This window comes from Barbus barbus (assembly GCF_936440315.1).
Source record: "Barbus barbus genome assembly, chromosome: 26".
Lineage (NCBI taxonomy): Eukaryota > Metazoa > Chordata > Actinopteri > Cypriniformes > Cyprinidae > Barbus > Barbus barbus.
In genome coordinates this window covers 29,167,202-29,188,205 of record NC_136754.1, presented here as the reverse complement: position 1 = coordinate 29,188,205, position 21,004 = coordinate 29,167,202, and the positions used below count along the sequence as shown (strand labels likewise).

The following is a 21,004-nucleotide window of genomic DNA, read 5'->3' as shown; positions in this document are numbered from 1 at the left end:
TGCACATTTAAAACTGGAATATTATTTAATTTGAGTCACTCATGTTTCATAAACGCATAGGCTAAACCATTTTGGATTACAATAAACCATCAAAATGATAAATTGAATTATTCCAGCTGCTGTGAAAAAAGGCTATAAACGATCCGTCACCTGCAGGATCCTCATATAGCTGTGATATAGCTTACTAGCCGGGACAACTTCTTTATGTTTACAGGCGTGACGTAACGATGCAGCAGCATGCTCGAAATACCAGTACCACTCAAATTGTGAATCAGGATAAGGTAAGGAGATCGTTTTGAACAGTTTTAGTCTGGCTGGTTATGTACTTGCTCAAAAAATTGATTTTGGATCATTTTTAACCAAAAAAAGTTACAGACTGCAGCTTTAGCATTGCTATGTTACCCTGCAAGTTGTAAGGTAACTATTGTTGTGAAACGACAGAGAGGTTGGGAATCATTTGCAGCTTTTATTAAGAGTAGTCAGGCAGTACAGGGTCAAACACCAGTAGAGGCAAAACAGAGACAGAGTCGGATAACAGGCGGGGAATCGGGGCAGACAGCAAACAATCACAGTCCAGTATAAACAATCCGGGTCAGGGCAGGTGGCAAACAATCAGAATAACGGCAGAACAGTCCAATATCAAAACCAAGAAAACAAACATGGGTAGACCGCTCAGAAATGATGGCCGGGCCAAATCAAGACTTTGCAAGGAGTCTGAGTGATCGTGTGGCTTATATGTGTGTGTGTTAATGAGGTGCAGGTGTGGCGTGATCAGTCCCAGGTATGAGGGATGATGGGAAATGGAGTCCGAATAGCAACTGACTAATACTCAGGTGAAGGCTCCCTCTGGTGGACCGGAGGAGGCGGCATGGGAGCCTCCTCTGTAACAACTATGATGCAATGTATTTGATAATTATGCTGATTTTGCATGCATTTTACTCAAAATAATCATTAAGTTTGCTTCATATGCATGTGCATAGCATTGGGGGTGCTTGTAAGAAATTTTTTTTTATTTTCCAACTATAGAACTATAAAAATTATACAAAAACAGTAAGAAGTATAAGCCAGTACCTAAAATAATATACATTTACATATACTCTTATGTGCCCTCTTGCGTTCTGCAAGTGAACGTCACATCCCAAAGAGGCACAAAATCACTTTCACAGACTTTTAAATGAAATGTTCCCTCCTGGTGGTTATCAGTTATAAATCATTAAAACATTTTGATAATAATGAACTAAATATTTACCAAAAAGGTCACACTTTATTTTAAGGTCCAAACTTTTGCCTCAACAAATTTCTAATTTGCTGCTTATTAATAGTTAACAAGGTAGTTATGTTTAGGTATGGGGTGGATTAAGGGATCTAAAATATGATCATGCAGAATAGGACATTAATATGTGCTTTATAAGCACTAATAAACAGCCAATATGCTAGTAATATGCATGCTAATATGCAACTAGTGTATAGTGAGAATTAGTCCATAAACTAAAGTGTTACCGTAATTTAACCTCAAAGGAATAAATCAGTAAATATGTGGGGGAAAACAATACAGAGTAACATGATGCTTTAGAGCAGTGATTCATCAGCACAAACACGTCTGAATCAGGTCATCAGCTCATTAGCAGAGGCCTGTAATGAAAGCCTCAGATTCCAGGAAGCACCGTTATGAAACACAAACATACAATATCAGGCTGCTGTCATGTTATGCCTGACTGACTCTCAGCAGAATCACAATCATGCTCCATTTATTTTAAAGTAATTGGTTTGGATGTTCATCCTCCGCCTGAACTAGACGCTCCAAACAGAGACAGATGTGCAGACACGTGTGCTGCTGCAGGAAGAGGGAATTCCTCTCAGGAAACTGGAGCACACAGAAAAGAGGGATTTGCAAAAGAGTGAGAGAGAGCAGTGGGCAGAGCAAACGCTTTGATCTGCTGTAGCTGCAAGCTGAATAACAGAGGGTTAAAATAGCTCAGCTGCGTTTTTTCTATGATCTATTCTTTTTGGGAATGCTCATTAGCATTGCAAATCGTGCAAGAACAGTATTCTTTTTTATATTCAGTGCACCCCCTTTACTCAAACTCCCAAATGTGTTTTTGACAAGAATGAAAAAGTGTTTAGGGACTCAAAATACAATGTAGCATTGGTAGTGGTATCTTGATGAAGAAAAATTATAAAGCACGTAATGAAGATTTTTAAGGCACTCAAATTTTATACACTACATTTTATGTTTACAAGGACAAAAGATGGCTTCTAAACATATTTAAAATTTTAATCAATGCCGATTTTAGTTCTTATCTTCTGGCGCCCCATGCTGCACAAAATTGTCAGTACATGCTTCATCTATAATTTGACGTGTCCACAGATTGTCCTGATGTGACTGCTTATGTCCACTATCGGGTCAGAAAATCCCATGACAGCGTCTGAGATAATATAAAGAAACTGGCAAGTCAGGAGAGAAGACAGATGTAAAACTTACCATCACGCAGTGTTACCTATTGTGTTTTAATGTCAATGTAATATGACAGAAAGTAGTATTATAAATGCACAATAATTATTTTAAAAGATAACTATAACATTATAATAATTCTTCACACACACAAAAAAAAAAAAGTCTGGAGAGTTGGGACAAGTATGCACATTTCTGATTATTAATGTAATTCTGTCAGGACCACTTTTGTCAAAGATGATTGATAATTAGGATATAGTTTGGATTGGCGGAATGGTTCTGTTCTGGGCATGAAGAGCAGCGATAACCCCCCAAAACAAAACCATATGCTGATATCCCCCAACACAAGCTGATAACAAAATCTCAAAGCCTTTAGCAACAAGAATGTTGCCCTTAACCAATACCAAAACAAATATTTTGCAAAACCCACATAACCCGTAGCAACAAGCATGTTGCCTTCAACAGATGGCCTAACGAATGTTGCCAATACCATAAAAGCTTAGCCTATGCTAAACGGGTTAGTCGCACAGGTGCTCCTAAATATTTTTTGATAGTCGCACGCAGTACTTTTCAGTCGCACCCTGGCTATGTGCCGTGATATTTTCTCTCTCTCTTTTTTTTTTTTTTAATTTAGCTACGTTTCGCACAACCTCTAAGATGATGCTGCCTATGTATTTGCGAATAAATATGCTCGACTCTGACTGGGGGAGGGGGCAAATACTGTGACCTGGCCCAATACTTTATGCGTGCATATATTTTATATTCTCTCTGTATATATTGTATCATTAACTCTTCATTTTCTATGCATCTGCATCTCTTCAAAATAATATATATATACAAAACATGAAAAATATTTTAAAGGTCTAGTCATTATCTTAATCAGAATCAGAAAGAGCTTTATTGCCAAGTGTGTTTGCACACACAAGGAATTTGTCTTGGTGTTAGGAGCTTCCAGTACAGAAAGTACAAACATAGTGAAGTGAAGTGACATTCAGCCAAGTATGGTGACCCATACTCGGAATTCGTGCTCTGCATTTAACCCATCCAACGTGCACACACACACAGCAGTGAACACACACACACCGTGAACACACACCCGGAGCAGTGGGCAGCCCTTTTATGCTGCAGCGCCCGGGGAGCAGTTGGGGGTTCGGTGCCTTGCTCAAGGGCACCTCAGTCGTGGTATTGAGGGTGGAGAGAGCGCTGGACATTCACTCCCCCCACCTACAATCCCTGCCGGCCCGAGACTCGAACCCGCAACCTTCGGATTACAAGTCCGACTCTCTAACCATTAGGCCACGACTTCCCCCACGACTTCCCCCCATAGTGCAGACAACATATAATTAAGGTGATAAAGAACACTCATAATGAAGAGAATAGACAATAATTAAGAATAACGATAGTAATAAAGAATAAAAATATACAGAAAAGAGACATGACCATAGACAGAACTGTGAATGTGCATGTGTCCTATGTACAGATGAAGGTTTGATGGGTTATTTACAGATGTACAGTACCGGGGTGTGTTATGTGTTGTTCAGGTGGGATACGGCCTGGGGGAAAACTGTTCTTGTGTCTGGCTGTTCTGGTGCTCAGTGATCTGTAGCGCCGGCCAGAGGGCAACAGTACAAAGAGAGAGTGAGCTGGGTGTGAGGGGTCCAGAGTGACTTTCTTAGCCCTTTTCCTCACTCTGGAGGTGTAAAGTTCTTGGAGGCTGGGCAGAGGGGCACCGATAATTCTCTCAGCAGTCCTAACTGTCCGTTGTAGTCTTCTGATGTCTGTTTTGGTAGCTGAACCAAACCAAACAGTTATAGAAGAACATAGGACAGACTCGATGATTGCAGAGTAGAACTGTTTCAGCAGCTCCTGAGGCAGGTTGAACTTCCTTAGCTGGCGGAGGAAATACAGCCTCTGCTGGGCCTTTTTCGCAATAGAGTCAATGTGATTGTCCCACTTCAGGTCCTGAGAGATGGTGGTGCCCAGGAATCTGAATGACTCCACTGCAGTCACAGTGCTGTTCATGATGGTGAGTGGGGGGAGAGCAGGGGGGTTTCTCCTGAAGTCCACTATCATCTCCACAGTTTTGAGCGTGTTCAGCTCCAGGTTGTTAAGACTGCACCAGACAGCCAGTTGCTCAACCGCTGCTAATCACTTGGTGCCCCCCTATTGGCTGGTGCCCAATGGATGGATAATGGATAATACGGCCCTGCTGAAAGGTGCAGTAAGCGATTCCTGAGAAACACTGTCCATAATTGAAATGGACACCCAAACAAAGACCCCCACCCAAAAGAAACACACTCCTCCCTTCATTGCTCCACTCCCAAATATTATAAACGCAACACTTTTGTTTTTGCCCCTACACTTTTGTTTTTGGTCTTTGAGTTTCATGAGCTGAACTCAAAGATCTAAGACTTTTTCTATGTACACAAAAGGCCTATTTCTCTCAAATATTGTTCACAAATCTGTCTAAATCGGCTACGGCGTAGGCCTGTGCGTCTCTGCGTAGGCTACGGCGTAGGTTCGACGCAGGAGTATAAATTGGGCTTAAGCTCTAATCATCAAAATTAAAACAAAAAAACTTTTGAAGTGTTTTACTTTACATGTAATGAATCTAAAATATATTTCACGTTTTTAAATGTTACAAGAAAAATGTACTTTTTCACCATATTCAAATTTTCTGAGATGCACCTGTATTAACATGGCTGATATTTGGCATTTTTGAAATTAGCAGCACAAGTTTTATGAGCAGGAATTTTTATTTTGACAACACTGAAAACCCAGTGCCTAAACTCAGGCACAGTCATTTTCTATCTTCAGCATTTTCATGTCATGCACAAGTGAGCAATTTCAGACTATACTGCTCTAGATCTAGTTTACTACTATATCATAGTCACTGTGTACTGTATGTAAAATTGGCATTGCCTAGGCTTTGAGAAAATATGATTCACAGACCAGATTACAGAGTGCACTGTTATGTACAATGTTTACTTCCCTTCTGTTTGTGATTTAAACTCTCTAAATTCATCCTGTGAAAACCTTTTTGAAATCGGACCTTGCATTACCATGGAAATGGTACTTTAAAATCTTTTAGTGGGCTCCCTAGTGGGCGTGGTCAAGCATCATATTACAAAATTTTGTACAGTATTTTATAACAAAAACTTAGAATCTTGATAAAATACATATCGTTGCAAAGGTCTGAGTCTCAAGGTTCCATATTTATAACGCCTATAAAATCTCACAAGAACTTAAATTTCAAACTTAAACGTCATATCAACTTCAAATTTGAAATACAACTTTAGACAATGATGTTTATTTTCAGTAAACTTAGACTTCTATAACTTTTTTCATGTTTTAGCACTTCAGTGATAATCTGCTGATTGTCTCCTTTAAAGAGAGATCAGCCTTAGGTCTGTATTCTAAGGCACTCGTGAAATTGAGATTTCTACATCATCTGAAAGCTGAATAAATAATCTTTCCATTGATGTATGGTTTGTTAGGACAATATTTGGATGAGATACAACTATTTGAAAATCTGGAATCTGAGGGTGAAAAAAAAATCTAAATATTGAGAAAATCACCTTTAAAGTTGTTCAAATGAAGTAGCAATGCATATTACTAATCAAAAATTATTAGTTTTGATATATTTATGGTAATAAATTTACAGAATATCTTCATGGAACATGATCTTTACTTAATATCCTAATGATTTTTGGCATAAAATAAAAATGGATAATTTTGACCCATACAATGTATTTTTGGTTATTGCTACAAATATACCCCAGCGACTTAAAACTGCTTTTGTGCTCCAGGGTCACATATATGAATAAAAACTATTATAGCTCTTCAGAAAACTTGAATTAATCAGTTTGTGCTGAAATGGATTACTTTATGTCATTATGACCTTTTGGAAGCATCAAAGTTTTGGGGAAACGGGCTTTTAATGGAAGAACAGAAATCACTCAAGTTTTATTAAAAATATCTTGCTTTGTGTTTTGAAGATGAACATCATGTAGGGATTTGGAAAGACAGTTTTCATTTTTGACCGAATTAACCCTTTCACTATTTTGAAAGTTAATATAAAAGCGATCACATTTGCAATATTTGTAACAGCAGCACTCCAGCTTGTGTGATTTTGCTTGATTTGCATGAACACTAGCAGGCTTAAGACTGCAAGCAACTAAATGAATTGCAATATATACGAAACTGTCAATGTTACTTGCTTTCACAATTATATTCCAAAACACATTAATTTAGCCTGAAATGGCACGACGCCGTTTGTAAACAATAACCTGCCTAACAGAAAAGGTGGTTTTTAAAAGGCATTCATTGTAATTAAAAAGAAAAGCCTAAATGTTATTTCAAGGATTATAAAGACCATTTATATACACATTCAAAAGAACAACCAGTCTTAAAAATAAAATTTATTAGCATCTCTCTAATGTGTGTATAAATAAAAACATTTATAAGAAATAACGCATATATGCATTATGAGCTGAACAATAACTGGATTATAGGTGATACAAAGGAGAAGAGGCTTACTAACCTCTGTTTTTTCTCTTTCACATATTCAGTTTCTTAGTATATGTCTGTGAGAACGTACCTCAAAACTCAAACAATATGCAGATCTAGAAGTTTCAACACTACATTCGGTCAAAAGAATAAAAGGAGGACAAAAGTTCAACAGCAACAATGGAGACAACATATAGTTTTGGCAGTTTTACAATTTTCAGTTAAGAGAGAACTTTGCATAACAGCTTCAACTTGACAAATTAAAAACGGTGAACTGATAAGTGCCTCGCTGTCATAATCTAAATCATCCTATAGTAGTTGCACATTGCTGTTTTTCTTAAATATCTGATGATAAACAGCACTGTTAAAACTATCTTTAAAGGTTTTCTCTTCTATTTCAGAATAAAACCTTTGTATAATGAATAAAAATGCACAAAAGTGGTAAAATAAGATTGTTGATGTTTTATATTGCTAACATCTGTCAGTATATGCATGAGACTGGACCTTCACTGTAACGTCGTGATATAAAGATCTGTAACATCTGTAATGCAATCCTTCTGTGGGCTCGGTAATATCGAGTTTCTAAGGCAAATCTGAAGAGTTAAGACCTCTTCCTCTGCCGTTCACAACACGATGGTTTTGGTCATGCTTTCAACACACAACGTGGTTTAAATAAAATTAAAAAATGTTCTGAATTCGACAGATTTGTACACTTTAAAAAAAAAAGGTTGTCAGTTGTTTTGGTCTAAAGGTGAAAAAAAAACGACATGGACGTGTAACACCAAAAAAAGCCAATAGGTACAGGCAACGGCTACCTTTCATATAACAACACTGTATGATGCCGCCATGAACGGAAAAAAAAAGATAAATGGAGTAACAATGCTGAATTGGCCTTTGTTTGTGTGCCCATATTTGTAATGCCGTACTTAAAGATCTGTCAAAAAAAAAAAAATCAGCTTTCAAATGGGGAACACAATGTCAAACATGTCATTAAAGCGAAAACGGAGCAGGAAACGAGTGAACTGAAGGAGCAGTGCATGATGGTTAAGAGCATGAGAACCCCGGTGACCTCTAAAGCCCAATGGAATGAAGGAAGTACACAAGAACTCTGACGGTGATGTGCTCTCAGCTCATCCCATGTCTTTAGAGTGCAGATACCCTTATTTGTGTCTTATTGATGCACACACACACACACTCACACATATACACATATATAGATAAGTAAATATATGTATATATGCATATATGTCTAGCTTTGATGTGTCCGTAACTAAAACTCTGAGAACTCCTTTGCGCATTTTTCTGTAACAGATACACGAATGTCTTCCTCTTCATAGTCATCAAAGTTGCTTGTGTCTCCAGGACCTCGGCACTTTGGTATGAACGGCGCCTCCACCTGGTGGGTGATAGGAGAAACTGTCAAAATCAGAAGTCTACCATAATGCCTTGCACTTCTCTATTAACCGTTCATCTCTCCTTGTTCACTTGTAACTCAACTAATATTGGTTTATATAAGACAACCTGCATAAACCTTAAAACCTCTTCCTGCAACTAAGGCTGGGCAATTTTTCTGATTTTATTTAATAATTTGAATGCAATATGCAATTTTATTATTTGTAGTTGTAGATTAAGGAATCAGGATTTTTAGTAATAGCAAACATATAGTAGTTTAGAGAAAAACGACAGCGCTCATTAACCGCTCAGGTGTGAATGTGTGCTATGAAGCGATATTGAACACATTGTTATTCACACAGAATGCACTTTTGCGTTGACAAAGACCATTGCAATTAGTGCTGCATGATAAATCGCATGCGACTGTCATACGCATCTCGTCAGTAAAGCCGGTTGTGTGATCAGTTGTAAATCTCAATCATGTGCTTCAGATGGAGCCGTAGTTCACTGACGAGCTACGCGATATCACGTTCATAATCACAGGTGATAACGAGATGCGCATGACAATCGCAGGTGATTTATCGTGCAGCCCTAATTATAATAAGGACAAAAAGCAAGGAGACCGGAGTTATCTTTTAACTTGAGCGGCATCTCATCCTCGAGATGCAAACACGTCCTTCAAACACTTGTTACATAAAAAACAATGAAAAGAGCAGCGTATGAATGCAGGAACCTATAGAGAACTACTACTGTTTGATATTTCATGTTTGTATAATGATGACAGGCTGAAGATGATTTAATTCTGTTTTTACAAAACATTCACTGTTAAAATATCTCGCTGCTTGTGTTATACTTTTGCCTTGACTTTTTGCCTTTTCCTTATTTTAAATTATTTCTGAACATACAGGATGTGTTTAAGACAAGTTTATACAATATTTGCCTTCAAATTTCATATTTCTGAAAAGATACGTCAGTGAATTTGTTTTACATGTACACTGTGTGAGGACTTTCCATGACTTTCAAGTACTTTAAACACAATTTTGGGGGATTTCAAGGACTACAATTGGGCATGTCTTTTAATTTTTTACATGTCCTGACAAAATTCTAATAAATGAAAAAAAAAAATTGAAAATGAAAATAAGACTTTTCTTTCTTTCAACCTATGTGACATTGTATTACAATAAATAAGTTACTAAAATGTTAGACACCAGTGAAATTCCAACTTTGATACCACAGCAAAAACTACTAGCCTAACAAAAAAAAAGTCTAACATTTTTGGAGTTGTTTGATTAACATTAATGACACGACAGCAGCAGGTATATTAGGCTGCTGTCACTTTAAGATGTAACAGGGAGATAAATGGGAAGAAAAAAAACACTTGCAACACTCAATATGTTGGATGTCGTAAAGGAAATCCTGCATTTCAGGTATTAGGCTCAGACTGCGTAACTGAAGATTGAGCATCATACCTTTCGCTCATAGATGGCTATCCAATCCGTTGTGGCAAACCATTTGTGGTTTTTGATATCATTGACACCATTCCTCAGGTTGCCGTAGCGCTTGGTCAGGTCCACCTGCAGCAGATTCCTCAACAGATCTTTCAGATCGGAACTGAAGTGCGAGGGGAATCGTACCTACCAAACACATTCAAGATGCCATTTTGATTGTGCATCCAAATAAATCGAATTGCTTGACTGTATACATATGCATGCAACTTGCTAGTACCTTTCCAGACACAATTTTCTCATAGATCTGAATAGGCTGGTCTGCAAAAAACGGGGGATATCCAGCTGCCATTTCATATATGAGAACACCAAGGGCCCACCAGTCCACAGCTTTGTTGTATCCCTAAATTTGAGAAACAAGACGTTTTCCCTTGCTTTCAAATTCAGATTTAGCTAAATTTAAAACATCCGTGGATTACCTTGCTGAGGATGATCTCTGGCGCCAAGTACTCTGGAGTTCCACATAAAGTCCAGGTTCTGCCTTTTACTCTTTTTGCAAAACCAAAGTCCGTTACCTGTGCCGAAAATGACAGTTTAGCACATTTATGTTTCATAAAACAAGTTTACCAAATAAGGCAGGCTTTTTTCAGCTAGTCTGACTTATTTTGAACCAAATCAACTGAAATAAGCCTGGCTAATTTGGTAAACTTGTTTTATGAAACATGCCCCTGAAAGCTGAATAAATAATCTTTCCATTGATGTATGGTTTATTAGGACAATATTTGGCTGAGATACAACTATTTGAAAATCTGGAATCTGAGGATGCAAAAAAAATCGAAATATTGAGAAAATCTCCTTTAAAGTTGTTCAAATAAAGTTCTTAGCAATGCATATTACTAATCCAAAATTAAGTTTTGATATATTTACGGTAGGAAATTTACAAAATATCTTCATGGAACATGATCTTTACTTAATATCCTAATGATTTTTGGCATAAAAGAAAAATTTATAATTTTGACCCATACAATATTTTTTTGGCTATTGCTACAAATATACCCCAGCTCCAGGGTCACAACTATATTAACTACATTAAAATACAGCAAACTCAGAACTGTATTTAATATTTGGCACTCTTTCAACAGATGTTTAAAGAGTCAGTAAAAATCAAACAACATTATATCAAGGCATTTTACATCAGAATGTCAGGACAGCGGTTTATGATTTCATATTTGTGGAGAGGGATGGTCTAAAACTGGACAAAAGTCTTATTAGCAGCTACAGGAAATCATTCGTGGCTGCTTAAAGGAGGATCTAAAAGTTACTATTAACTTCTGTCTCCTCCCTGCACCGTGAAAGATTACTCAATTCAATAAAAATGTGAAAGTACAACTGTTTGTGTGTTAGATTATTCAGATTGTGTTTGTCTATAATTGTAAGTTAAATTAGGAACAGACCACACTGTATGCATAATCAAAGGATGCACAAACTTATTCTTGCCACTGCATATATGCATTTCTGTTCTCATAATTGTTCTAGTTACCTGTATATATCCATGCTGGTCAATGAGTAGGTTTTCAGGTTTCAGGTCTCTGTAGATGAGGTCTAGTGAGTGGAGGTACTCAAAGGTCAGGACAATCTGTGCAGCATAAAACCGTGCATGTGGTTCACTGTCAATCAAACAAATCACATCTAAGAGTTAGAGACCAGATGAGAGATCGGCTTTCCTCGCTCAAAACTGGCCTTAGCATGTAGAGATGACAACAGCTAGATATCAAAAATTAAATATTTAAAAGCAGTTTTACCTCTGATACCAAAATTGTATCATGAATTCAACTGGTATTCATATTGGCTACTTTTTTATTGAACACTGCTAAATACACTAACTCTTTCTGACAGAGGACATATCCTGTAGCATATCATAATCCCATACAGTTGAATAAAAACATAATTACTGCCATTAAATGTAGGGTTTCATTAAAAAACACTTTTAGACCCAAATTAAACTTCCAGCATCAAATATTTAGCTTGCTCTGTGCAGTCTGTGCAGTATACTGCTCACTTATGTGCTGTCAGTGAGAGCCAGTTTGCTAAAAGGATATTTTGCTGTGAATTACTAACATGTACAGAGAAGAATATAACATACACTGTACACACACAATCCTTGATACTACAGCTTGAAAATACATTTTTGGAAACAATTGTTAATACGAAAATAATTAGCTCAGACACAAGCATCCTTTGCATAAACCTGTGCCGGAGTTTAGTTGATCCAGCAGTAAATGAATGATTAGCTCAGACATGTCCTCACTCACCTAAACCTTCCGATTCTTCTAAGATGTGAGAACATCTCCCCTCCTGGTACATACTCCATCACCATATACAAATTAGAGTTGTCCTGCGAGAATAAAGTCTGAATTAAAACTGAGAGACAAACAAATCTAGTTTAGATGGCTATTACTGAAGTCTAAACTAGTAAACCACACTCCTACTTCTAGCTGGAATTGTTATATACACTGTTTCTCATTTCACTTTTTAAACATTTATGTTTTGCTTTATCTATATTTATTATTATTATTATTTTACAAAAGCTATGCTCACATTACTGCCATGTTAAAATGCTTTTTAAAAATAATAATAGCTTTAAATCATTATGTTGGCTTACTTGGTATTGTGTTTACAATTTAGTGGTGGGAGCAAAATCTAATTCTCTGATGCTAAATGCACTTACATCTCAAAATGCTTTTATGATGCGAAATTAATGGAAACACAACCAGCTACTTTTTAAGGGACCATAAATGGAGGGGACAAAATACCTGACGTCTAAACAGAATGCAGCCTATTAGACCTGCTGCTGCATACGCCGTCATTAATAACAATCAAACAGCAATAAGAAAAAAAACATTGCTCGTCTGGAAAAATCCTTGTTTGAATTTGTTTTGAAGCCATATTTAGCTGGTTGAAAATTGCTTTAGTAAACAAACTTAAGACATTTTTAGCTTAAAAATTAAAGAAAATTAGAAAACAATTAGAAAAATATATGTACACCATGGTTGGAATTAAACAAACACTTATTTTGCACAGTACCTAAAAAAATAAAAATAAAATACAAAACGTTGTTTTCAATAACACTTTTCCTTTGAATACTGGCTGATTATTCGGCCTGGCTGATGCTTCTGTGGATCACTGTATGAATTTAATGAAATGGCAATAGGAAGGTGCAGTATGGTACCTTGAAGGCATATTCCAATCTGACGAGGAACGGGAAGGATACTGCTTGTAATATTTTCTTCTCATTTAGCGTATGCTCCACTTGTTTCAACTTCACCACCTATGAAAAACAAACAAATTGAATAAGAATTTTTGAGAGGATATTCATACTTCAAGCATACTGTATTTATACCATGGTCTGATTCTGAATATTTGAAGGAGTTCGCTAAAACCTTTTAATGCTCAGTTTACTTCAAGTAAATAGTGCTATATGAATAAAATTGCCATTGCCATAGCTGTAGATTATACCTTACATTTTGAAACGAATAATTAGACTTTAAATGCACCATTGATGGTTTTGTCTATAATAATTAATATTTTCACGGTGTGAAATCACAAACGCATGGTAATTTTGGTTACCTGCATGATTACAACCAACCTTTTGTTTGTCCAGAATCTTCATGGCATAGAACTGATCTGTAGCCTTGTGTTTAACCAGCATGACTCTCCCGAAAGAGCCCGTGCCCAACGTCTTCTGTCTGTCAAAGTCATCTAAACCAGTTGTGCTCTACAGGATAAAACAAACATTTAAATAAAACCATATCATTAAATCATTTCTGAGAAAGAACACAATATATGTATTTACTGTATATTGAGTAGATACACACTGCCAAAAGGAAACATTTTATTGATTTTAGCCTATATATAGGCGTATGCTTTTAGAGCTGGTTATTGACCGTTTTTACAAATTGATTTGATTATGATTCATATGCTCTTGATTAGATTTGTTATTGATTCATTTAGATATTTATCAGATACGGTACGTCAATTTTTCTTAAGAAAAACAATCTCTCTAATGCTGTAAACTATAGACAGAAACCCTGTGGGTTGGTGCATTACTATAATAACAAAGGGTAAAATATACCATAGAGTCCAGATTTAATTATTTTTAGATAAAATTATCAACACTCCAAAAAAAAGCATACAAATTAAAGTGGAACATAACAGGTTTCTTATCAAATGATATAATTATATTTCTATTCCAATTTGTTGTTGAATGATATTAAAGAGATATATTGTTCGAATTTTGTGAAATTGACAGAATTTAAAAGCTGAGACTTGTTTCATATAAAAAGTGACAAAGCATAAAGCTTATTTCAAAAACTGGACGGGAGGAGATTTGTTCATGAACAGAAAACAAAGACTGAACTGATTTTGGAATTTAAGAAAAAAAAAAAGGTTCTTAATTGGAACAGATTTGGAGAATGTAGCATTATGTTACTTGTTTACATCAATTAATGCCTAGTGAAGTACAAATACATCATTAAGGCATTTTAACTTTAAAAAGTGGAAATAGTGTCTGAATCAGGAGAGAAATCTGCACAGATCAAGCACCGTTTACAAGCCAAAACAGTCCAGAACAGCTCTAAACAAGAATGTGTGTGAGACAACAGGAGATGCACTTTTTCACTGGAGGAAGCGTTATTATGGACTCGCATTTTACCCGGAAGCAAAGGTTTGAAGCTAAAACATCTTACTGATGGATTTTTCTCTTACAAACATACAAATCTTCTCTTCTCAAGACATTAATTGCTGGACTGGAGTGGTGTGGATTATTGTGATGTTTTTATCAGCTGTTTGGACGCTCATTCTGACGGCACCCATTCACTGCAGAGCATCCATTGCTGAGCAAGTGCTGCAATGCTACATTTCTCAACTAAAAGTACTGGGACGATTTTGCGCAAACTATTTCCCAGTCCCATTTAAAGGGTTGCATTCGCACAGACGGTGGGTACTAAGAGGTGACATTTTTGTTGTGTCTTGCGGGTTTCATAATAATGGACATGAAATTTTGACGTATACGTCAAGTGATTGGAGATTCTTAGTCCTCCTTTCCGTTCTTTCAATGACAATTTGCAGTGTTACATTTCATTGAGGCTGATAGAAGCACAAAACGCCGTAGACGAAGTCTTCAGGTAAATGCCGTTTATAAATGCTCTCAGTATGATACAATGTTTACACAGTGTTTTAAATCATGGCAGGTGAGGGCATTTTCGTACGCGTTTAGCCAATCAGCGTACACTTACGTCACAGATAGGTTCCTAGAACTGTTTTAGACCCTACCCTGAAGTAGGAGCTAATTTAGTTCCTCCAAACGGAGTTCCTGGAACTAAAACCGTTCCTAGTTCCCGCGGTGCGAACACGGCAAAAAGTGGGTAGTTCCACAATTAGTTTGGGTACTATGAAAAGCGTCCTGCGGTGCGAAAGGCCCTAACTCATCTAGATCTGGGATGTACTGAGGGTGAGCAGGTTTTTGTTTTTGGGCGAACTATTCCTTTAAATCCACTGTTCTGCCAACACTCACTACAGTATCTGACAGGATCTTCTGATCACGTGTGCCAGAAGTCACCAGTTATTGAAAATGAATGCAATCACATTGCTTTAGTTGCTGACTCTGTGAATGGCATTATGCTCACTCATAACGGGGAATAATTCAAAAAATAAAAAACAAACACACCTGTGGTGGTGATTCCCATTTTCTCAAGAAATCTTCTTTGGCTTTGGCTAGAAACTCTTTCACTGCAAGGAAGAAATACAAAAATCTGAATTACAAAATTATAGCTGAAAAATAACTCAACTCAAAGATGCTTCATATTAGAGTTGACAAGTAAATGAGGGAATATTTTTCTAGTTCTAGTACTTTCTAGACATCAAAATCAGGCAATCTCACAAGGGTTGTCATGGACATCAGAGGTGAAAAAAAAAAACGTTTTTGTGAAGCATGCATGCATTTTATTTATTAACACAGGAGCAGGACATCCAAGTGTAAGTTAAGACAATCCCACATAAAACAAACAACACAGCAGACTTCAGTTGACCGCAGTGACGGAAAAATCAGGAGGAAAGAAAAGCTAATGATTAAATATGCTGTGGCTTTTCTTGCAGAATTTACACAAATGTTTTTTCGTCACTGCGGTAACGTAATGTAATCATGATCATACCAAAAGTCTCTACAGATCACCAAGGATTTTCAGGAACATTCACCCATGGATGGGATGATGAAGAATCAGAGAGAGAAAAAGAGAGAAAGACAAAGAGAGAGATAAAAGAAAGACTTCTGTCAAACAATCACATCAGTTTAGGCGGTGCAAGACATGGATTAGATGTGACAAAAGTACAGGGCTAAAAAAAAAACAGACAAAGCAAATGCTGATAGAAAGACTCAAAAGTTTATCGCTTATGCTGAATAAGACAAAGATGACTGCTGGAGACAATCTGAGGATGTTCATCAGTTTATAACATTCAAGAGCCGTATGTGCAAAAATGGTTTTGGGCACTGCAGAAGCCTGCTTGATTTCTAACAGCTAGTTTGTGTCGCTCTAACTGGTTTGAAGGGTTTTACAACAGCAGATGTCTGCAGGAGGATTCTTCTCAATGTCACATCCTTTTATGGTATGTTCTCACTTCGCCAGTATGTGATGGCCTGGGATGAACCGTTTTGTAAAGTACAACCACTCATGAGTACAATGGTTATAGACAAAGGTAAAAATAAGATGAATTTACAGAAATTTGAATGTTTATTTTTTATGTTGCAGTATAGAAAAATACACTTTTTAGGACAAGATTAGGGATGTTTCAAGATTGTCTGACAACATATTAATGTTATGAAGGATAAACAGAGGTAACTGATTTAACAGCAAACTAAACTATAATGACTAATGAACAAAGTGCATCATATATATCATTTATGAAAACTGACAGTTCATTTGAAGCAAGGAGCTCTGCAACTTAAATCAACGTGTTCACATTTACATGAGAATTTTACATAAACTTAAGTGTATTTTGTCTTTAGTGTTTTCACTTTTCAACTTACTCTTAAAACAAATGAAAAATCGAGCAGTTCAGCGAGACAAAAACACTTGCATTAGACATACTTTCTCTGAAAAAATATCTTATACATGTCTTGACTTAAGTGCTGCTTCCACCAAACATTTTCCTTGTTTCAGGGATTTTTACCCTGATGATGATGATGATGATATTATTATTTGTGTGTGTGTGCTTAAGTGTATCATTCCGTATCCAGGATGCTCATAGGCAGTTTTCTTATTAGGACTTTGTGTTTTATACAAATTATAGTTATGTCATCTGTTTTTCTGCTAAATGTATTCATCCACATATCACTGCTTCATTAAAAACTGATTATTTCTTTTATATAGCAGTTAAAAAAAAAGTTAATATTGAGTAAGTTGCAACGTTATTGCACTTTAAGGCATTTGTTTTTATTACTTTGTTTTGCACCGCCATTGAAATGCGTAATGATATAACCTGCAGAAAGAGTTAGTGAAAATATCCCTACTATTACTACATAGACTGACAGCTGGTCTGGAAAACACTAACAAGGACACTGCTCAACCAATCAGACTCAAAGACCGAATCGAACCAGTGCAAAAAAAAAAAAAAAGTTATAACCTGCTCCACCGGTGGACTTAAATTGCTTAAAAATTACATTAAAATAATCTAAATATTTACAATGCACTGCATTTTTTCCATGAGATAAAACATACCGGTTATTTCACATTGCATATGGAGATGCAGTGCATCCGGAGTGAGCATGCGTCACACTTAAACTAACAGTGTTCATTGCAATTGATAGCATCAAGCCTTTCAAATCTACTAATTACTCTTATCCTCTGTAGATGACAAGCTGATCACGTCAATGACCAAAGATACGTGTACTTAGGCATGGAAGCTCTTCGTAGATTTAAGCTGGAGGCAATCCTTATGTTTTCGCTCTCATGTTCACACATGAAAACACTCGGTTGAGAAAACAAGTCTCAAACCAGACTAAGTTGGTCTGTCTACTTATCAGCAGGTCAGGCTTAGAGATCATCTGGCTAACCCGGATAAAAACCAGCCTGGTCAAGATGAAAGACCATCATAAACCAGCTATGACCAGCAATCCAGCTTAGGCTGGTTTAAGCTTTTTCTCAGTAGTGACAGAGACGGGTGTTTGAATTTAAAGATGTATATAGTGAACTATGGTTATAAAAATGTTGAGTGCTTTCAAATCAAGCCATGTAACATGTATAACAACATATAATAACAGTTAAAATATTACAATTCTATAGTAACAAATACTATGATTTCACTGTAACAAAGCACTCAAAAGTGTGACATTTTCTTTCTTTGCTTCATGTAACCAACTTAACTGTATAGTTAATATCCCGGTTAGTGATGCTGTATGCACTACGTATATAATATTTTTTATTACATCCATCAACCCATGTAGCACACCTGCACAGACGCAGATGCCCTGCAGAAATAAAACATGCCTTTTTTATGCAAAAGCATAAAGGTGAGTGAATAATTACATAATTAAACACAATTGTCTTTATACGTTACTCATGAACATCCTGTTTGAGATGTTTCAAACTGCAACCGTTGATTGACAGATACCCATTACGTGCAATATCTCACCTTTCTACAGCGTCAAATTAGTTTTAGACAATTATGCCTATTATATTACATGGAACACTAATTATTATTAACTTCTTGTTTAATAGGATGCATACTGGCTGTTTATTAGCACTTATAAAGCCCATAGCATTGCCTAATTTTGCATGACCATATTCTAGATCCCTTAATCCACCCCATACCTAAACATAACAAGAATCAGTAACACTTTAGAATAGGGAACACTTATTCACTATGACTTTTCCCTCAATAAACTCCTGATTTGCTGTTTATTAATAGTTAGTCAGGTAGTTGTTAAGTTTAGGTATTGGGTAGGATTATAAAGTCATGTAGAATAAGGCATTAATATGTGCTACTAATTAATGGCTAATATTCTAGTAATATGCATGCTAATAAGCAACTAGTTAAGAGACCCTAAAATAAAGTGTTACCCAAGAATCAATAAAACTATTAATAAGCAGCAAATTAGGAGTTTATGGAGCTAATCCAAAATGTTAGCAAAACAACACTTAGCCTAACGCATTCTCGTTTTATTAAAGAACAAAAAAGCAAGAACCGACTGGTTTTAGTTAGTTATTTAAGAGTTCATCCTATGCTCACCAGGCGTTTAATTCACTTAATGGCTTGATGTTGTTTACTAGAGGCTCGACCTGACAGGCAGTGCTAATTTTATTCATTCATTCTCCAGTTCAAGACAACTAGATGAAGTGCTCATGTTTAATGTGCATTATCTAAAAGCAGCTGGAGATGTGGGAAACATGTGTGAAGGATAAGAAACCGTGTTTGTCCTGATAACTTACATGCTAGCAGCAGACCCGGGCCTCTAGCCTAGCAAACAGCTTATATTAGCCGCTAATCTTTTGGCTCTATCGCATACTCGAAGCAGAAGTCAAGAAAACAAACCCTCCCTGTGTTTTTAACTTTCAGTTTATATTAGCATTTCCTTTAGTGTAGCTTACATAATGAATGCCAGCACAGCCGTAGGCCTTCGATCGAGCTAGTTTGACTCATTTTGTGGTTTCTGCATGAAAAACAACTGCAGCAGAGCGATACAAACACGAAAGCATTTGTCCTGGCTATGGAGAACACAGAATAAACACGATTTCGTAATATAAACACGCAAAGCTTTGACATTTGCACTCACTGAGCAGCTAACTAACATTAGCCTTGGCTACAAAGTGAAATAAATAACGCTCCCGACATTATAAGAAGAGCTAGGAGTTGATAAAGTAATATCAGGTGAATGCTCCTCTCACCGCTCTCCAGTTCATTGCCTTTCTTGGCCGTAGCTGCGTTTCCCATAATGCGCGATTCTCCGCGAGTCCTTGGAGGAGGCTTCCCTGATCTCTCACGGGTCGACACGACGATCTACGGACCGGGGAACCGGTGGCGGGACAGATCCCTCGGCAGCGTTTCTCCTTCCGAGCTGTGGTCTGCTCCGCCACGGTGAGCCGGAGTCTCTTGACTTTCTCACAGCGCTCTTCACTCGCTGAGACTGATCTTCCTCTGCTGCAGGAGAGACATGGCGGCCGCGAGCAGAAGGACGCGTCATACTGCCCTCTGCTGGACATCAAGCAGGGTCACATCTACTGAGAACGCATTACATGATGGCAGGTGCAAGAGTTAGATCAAATATTTATTCTACAAAAAAAAGGGTGAAAAACTGATTATAATATAATAAAAAAACGGCGATACGAATAATATAATATAGCAGCTGCAAGTAAATATGACAAAAAAAGGTTCATTATATTTAGTAAAAGTACATTTATTAATGCCGTCTGGTGTTTGTTTTTTTATTTTTTTTATACAACAGCCACTGGGTTCACATCTGGTCTGAATGAACATTTGGTTTAAATAAGTAAGTAAATAAATAAATAAAAAGTAATGCATGCTCTATCTATCTATCTATATCTATTTTTTCAATTTTTTACTTATTTTAGTACGAATACAATATATGCATTCATTCATTCACTCACTTTGCACATCAATTCATTCATTAAGACCATATGAAACCAATGACTGCTGTAAAGGGGGAAAAAGACATTGCTAGAGATTAGTCTTATTTTATTATTTTATTAATTCATTTATTTATTTATTCAACTTATTAATTGGCTTACTTGTTCTTCTTACATCCTCTTCTTCTAAAGTATAAGGGGTCATGGGATTTACAGTATACAGTGTCATGAGTATATTTCTAGTCCAATCACTAGATGTCAGTAGGTGCACACTCATCTGTAAGCTGATGAAGTTTCCATGTGCAGACCTAAGATGGAATAAAGACAGGTGAATTCAGTCAGTTCATCTGTAGCTGAAACACAGATCAGGAGAAGCAACATGAGAAAGAATTGTTGTGTGTGAAATATGAAAACACGGTGAAACTCACAAAACCGTGTCCAGTCTATGGCAAAGTCTGGAAATAAATGGAGTAACAGTGTCACTCAAACTGGACACAGGAGCGAAAGTCAATCTGATCTCTGAGCACGAACCAGACACAGACAAACAATGCTCAAAATGACAAAAAGGC

At 36.7% G+C, this 21,004-nt stretch overlaps 1 protein-coding gene across 1 annotated transcript; it reads right to left on the bottom strand.

Annotated features, from left to right (window-relative positions):
• Window positions 1–6,855: 6,855 nt before the first annotated feature.
• On the bottom strand, window positions 6,856–20,035 carry LOC306845608 (cAMP-dependent protein kinase catalytic subunit beta-like). The gene is made up of 10 exons (XM_079378507.1): window positions 19,737–20,035; window positions 15,524–15,585; window positions 13,445–13,573; window positions 13,028–13,126; window positions 12,111–12,193; window positions 11,339–11,465; window positions 10,278–10,373; window positions 10,079–10,201; window positions 9,823–9,987; window positions 6,856–8,357 (listed from the first exon to the last, which is right to left on the bottom strand). Exons 1-10 carry the CDS (start codon window positions 19,780–19,782, stop codon window positions 8,232–8,234), a joined length of 1,056 nt encoding a protein of 351 aa, XP_079234633.1. The 5' UTR covers window positions 19,783–20,035; the 3' UTR covers window positions 6,856–8,231.
• Between the last annotated feature and the right edge of the window lie 969 nt (window positions 20,036–21,004).

Coding starts and splice junctions, on each gene's coding strand:
- LOC306845608 (XM_079378507.1), bottom strand. CDS start 19,782: ATGGGAAACGCAGCTACGGCCAAGAAAGGCAATGAACTGGAGAGCG. Junction 15,586..19,736: donor AGGCAATGAACTGGAGAGCG/GTGAGAGGAGCA, acceptor TCTTCCTTGCAG/TGAAAGAGTTTCTAGCCAAA. Junction 12,194..13,027: donor GATTGGAATATGCCTTCAAG/GTACCATACTGC, acceptor TTATTCTCGCAG/GACAACTCTAATTTGTATAT.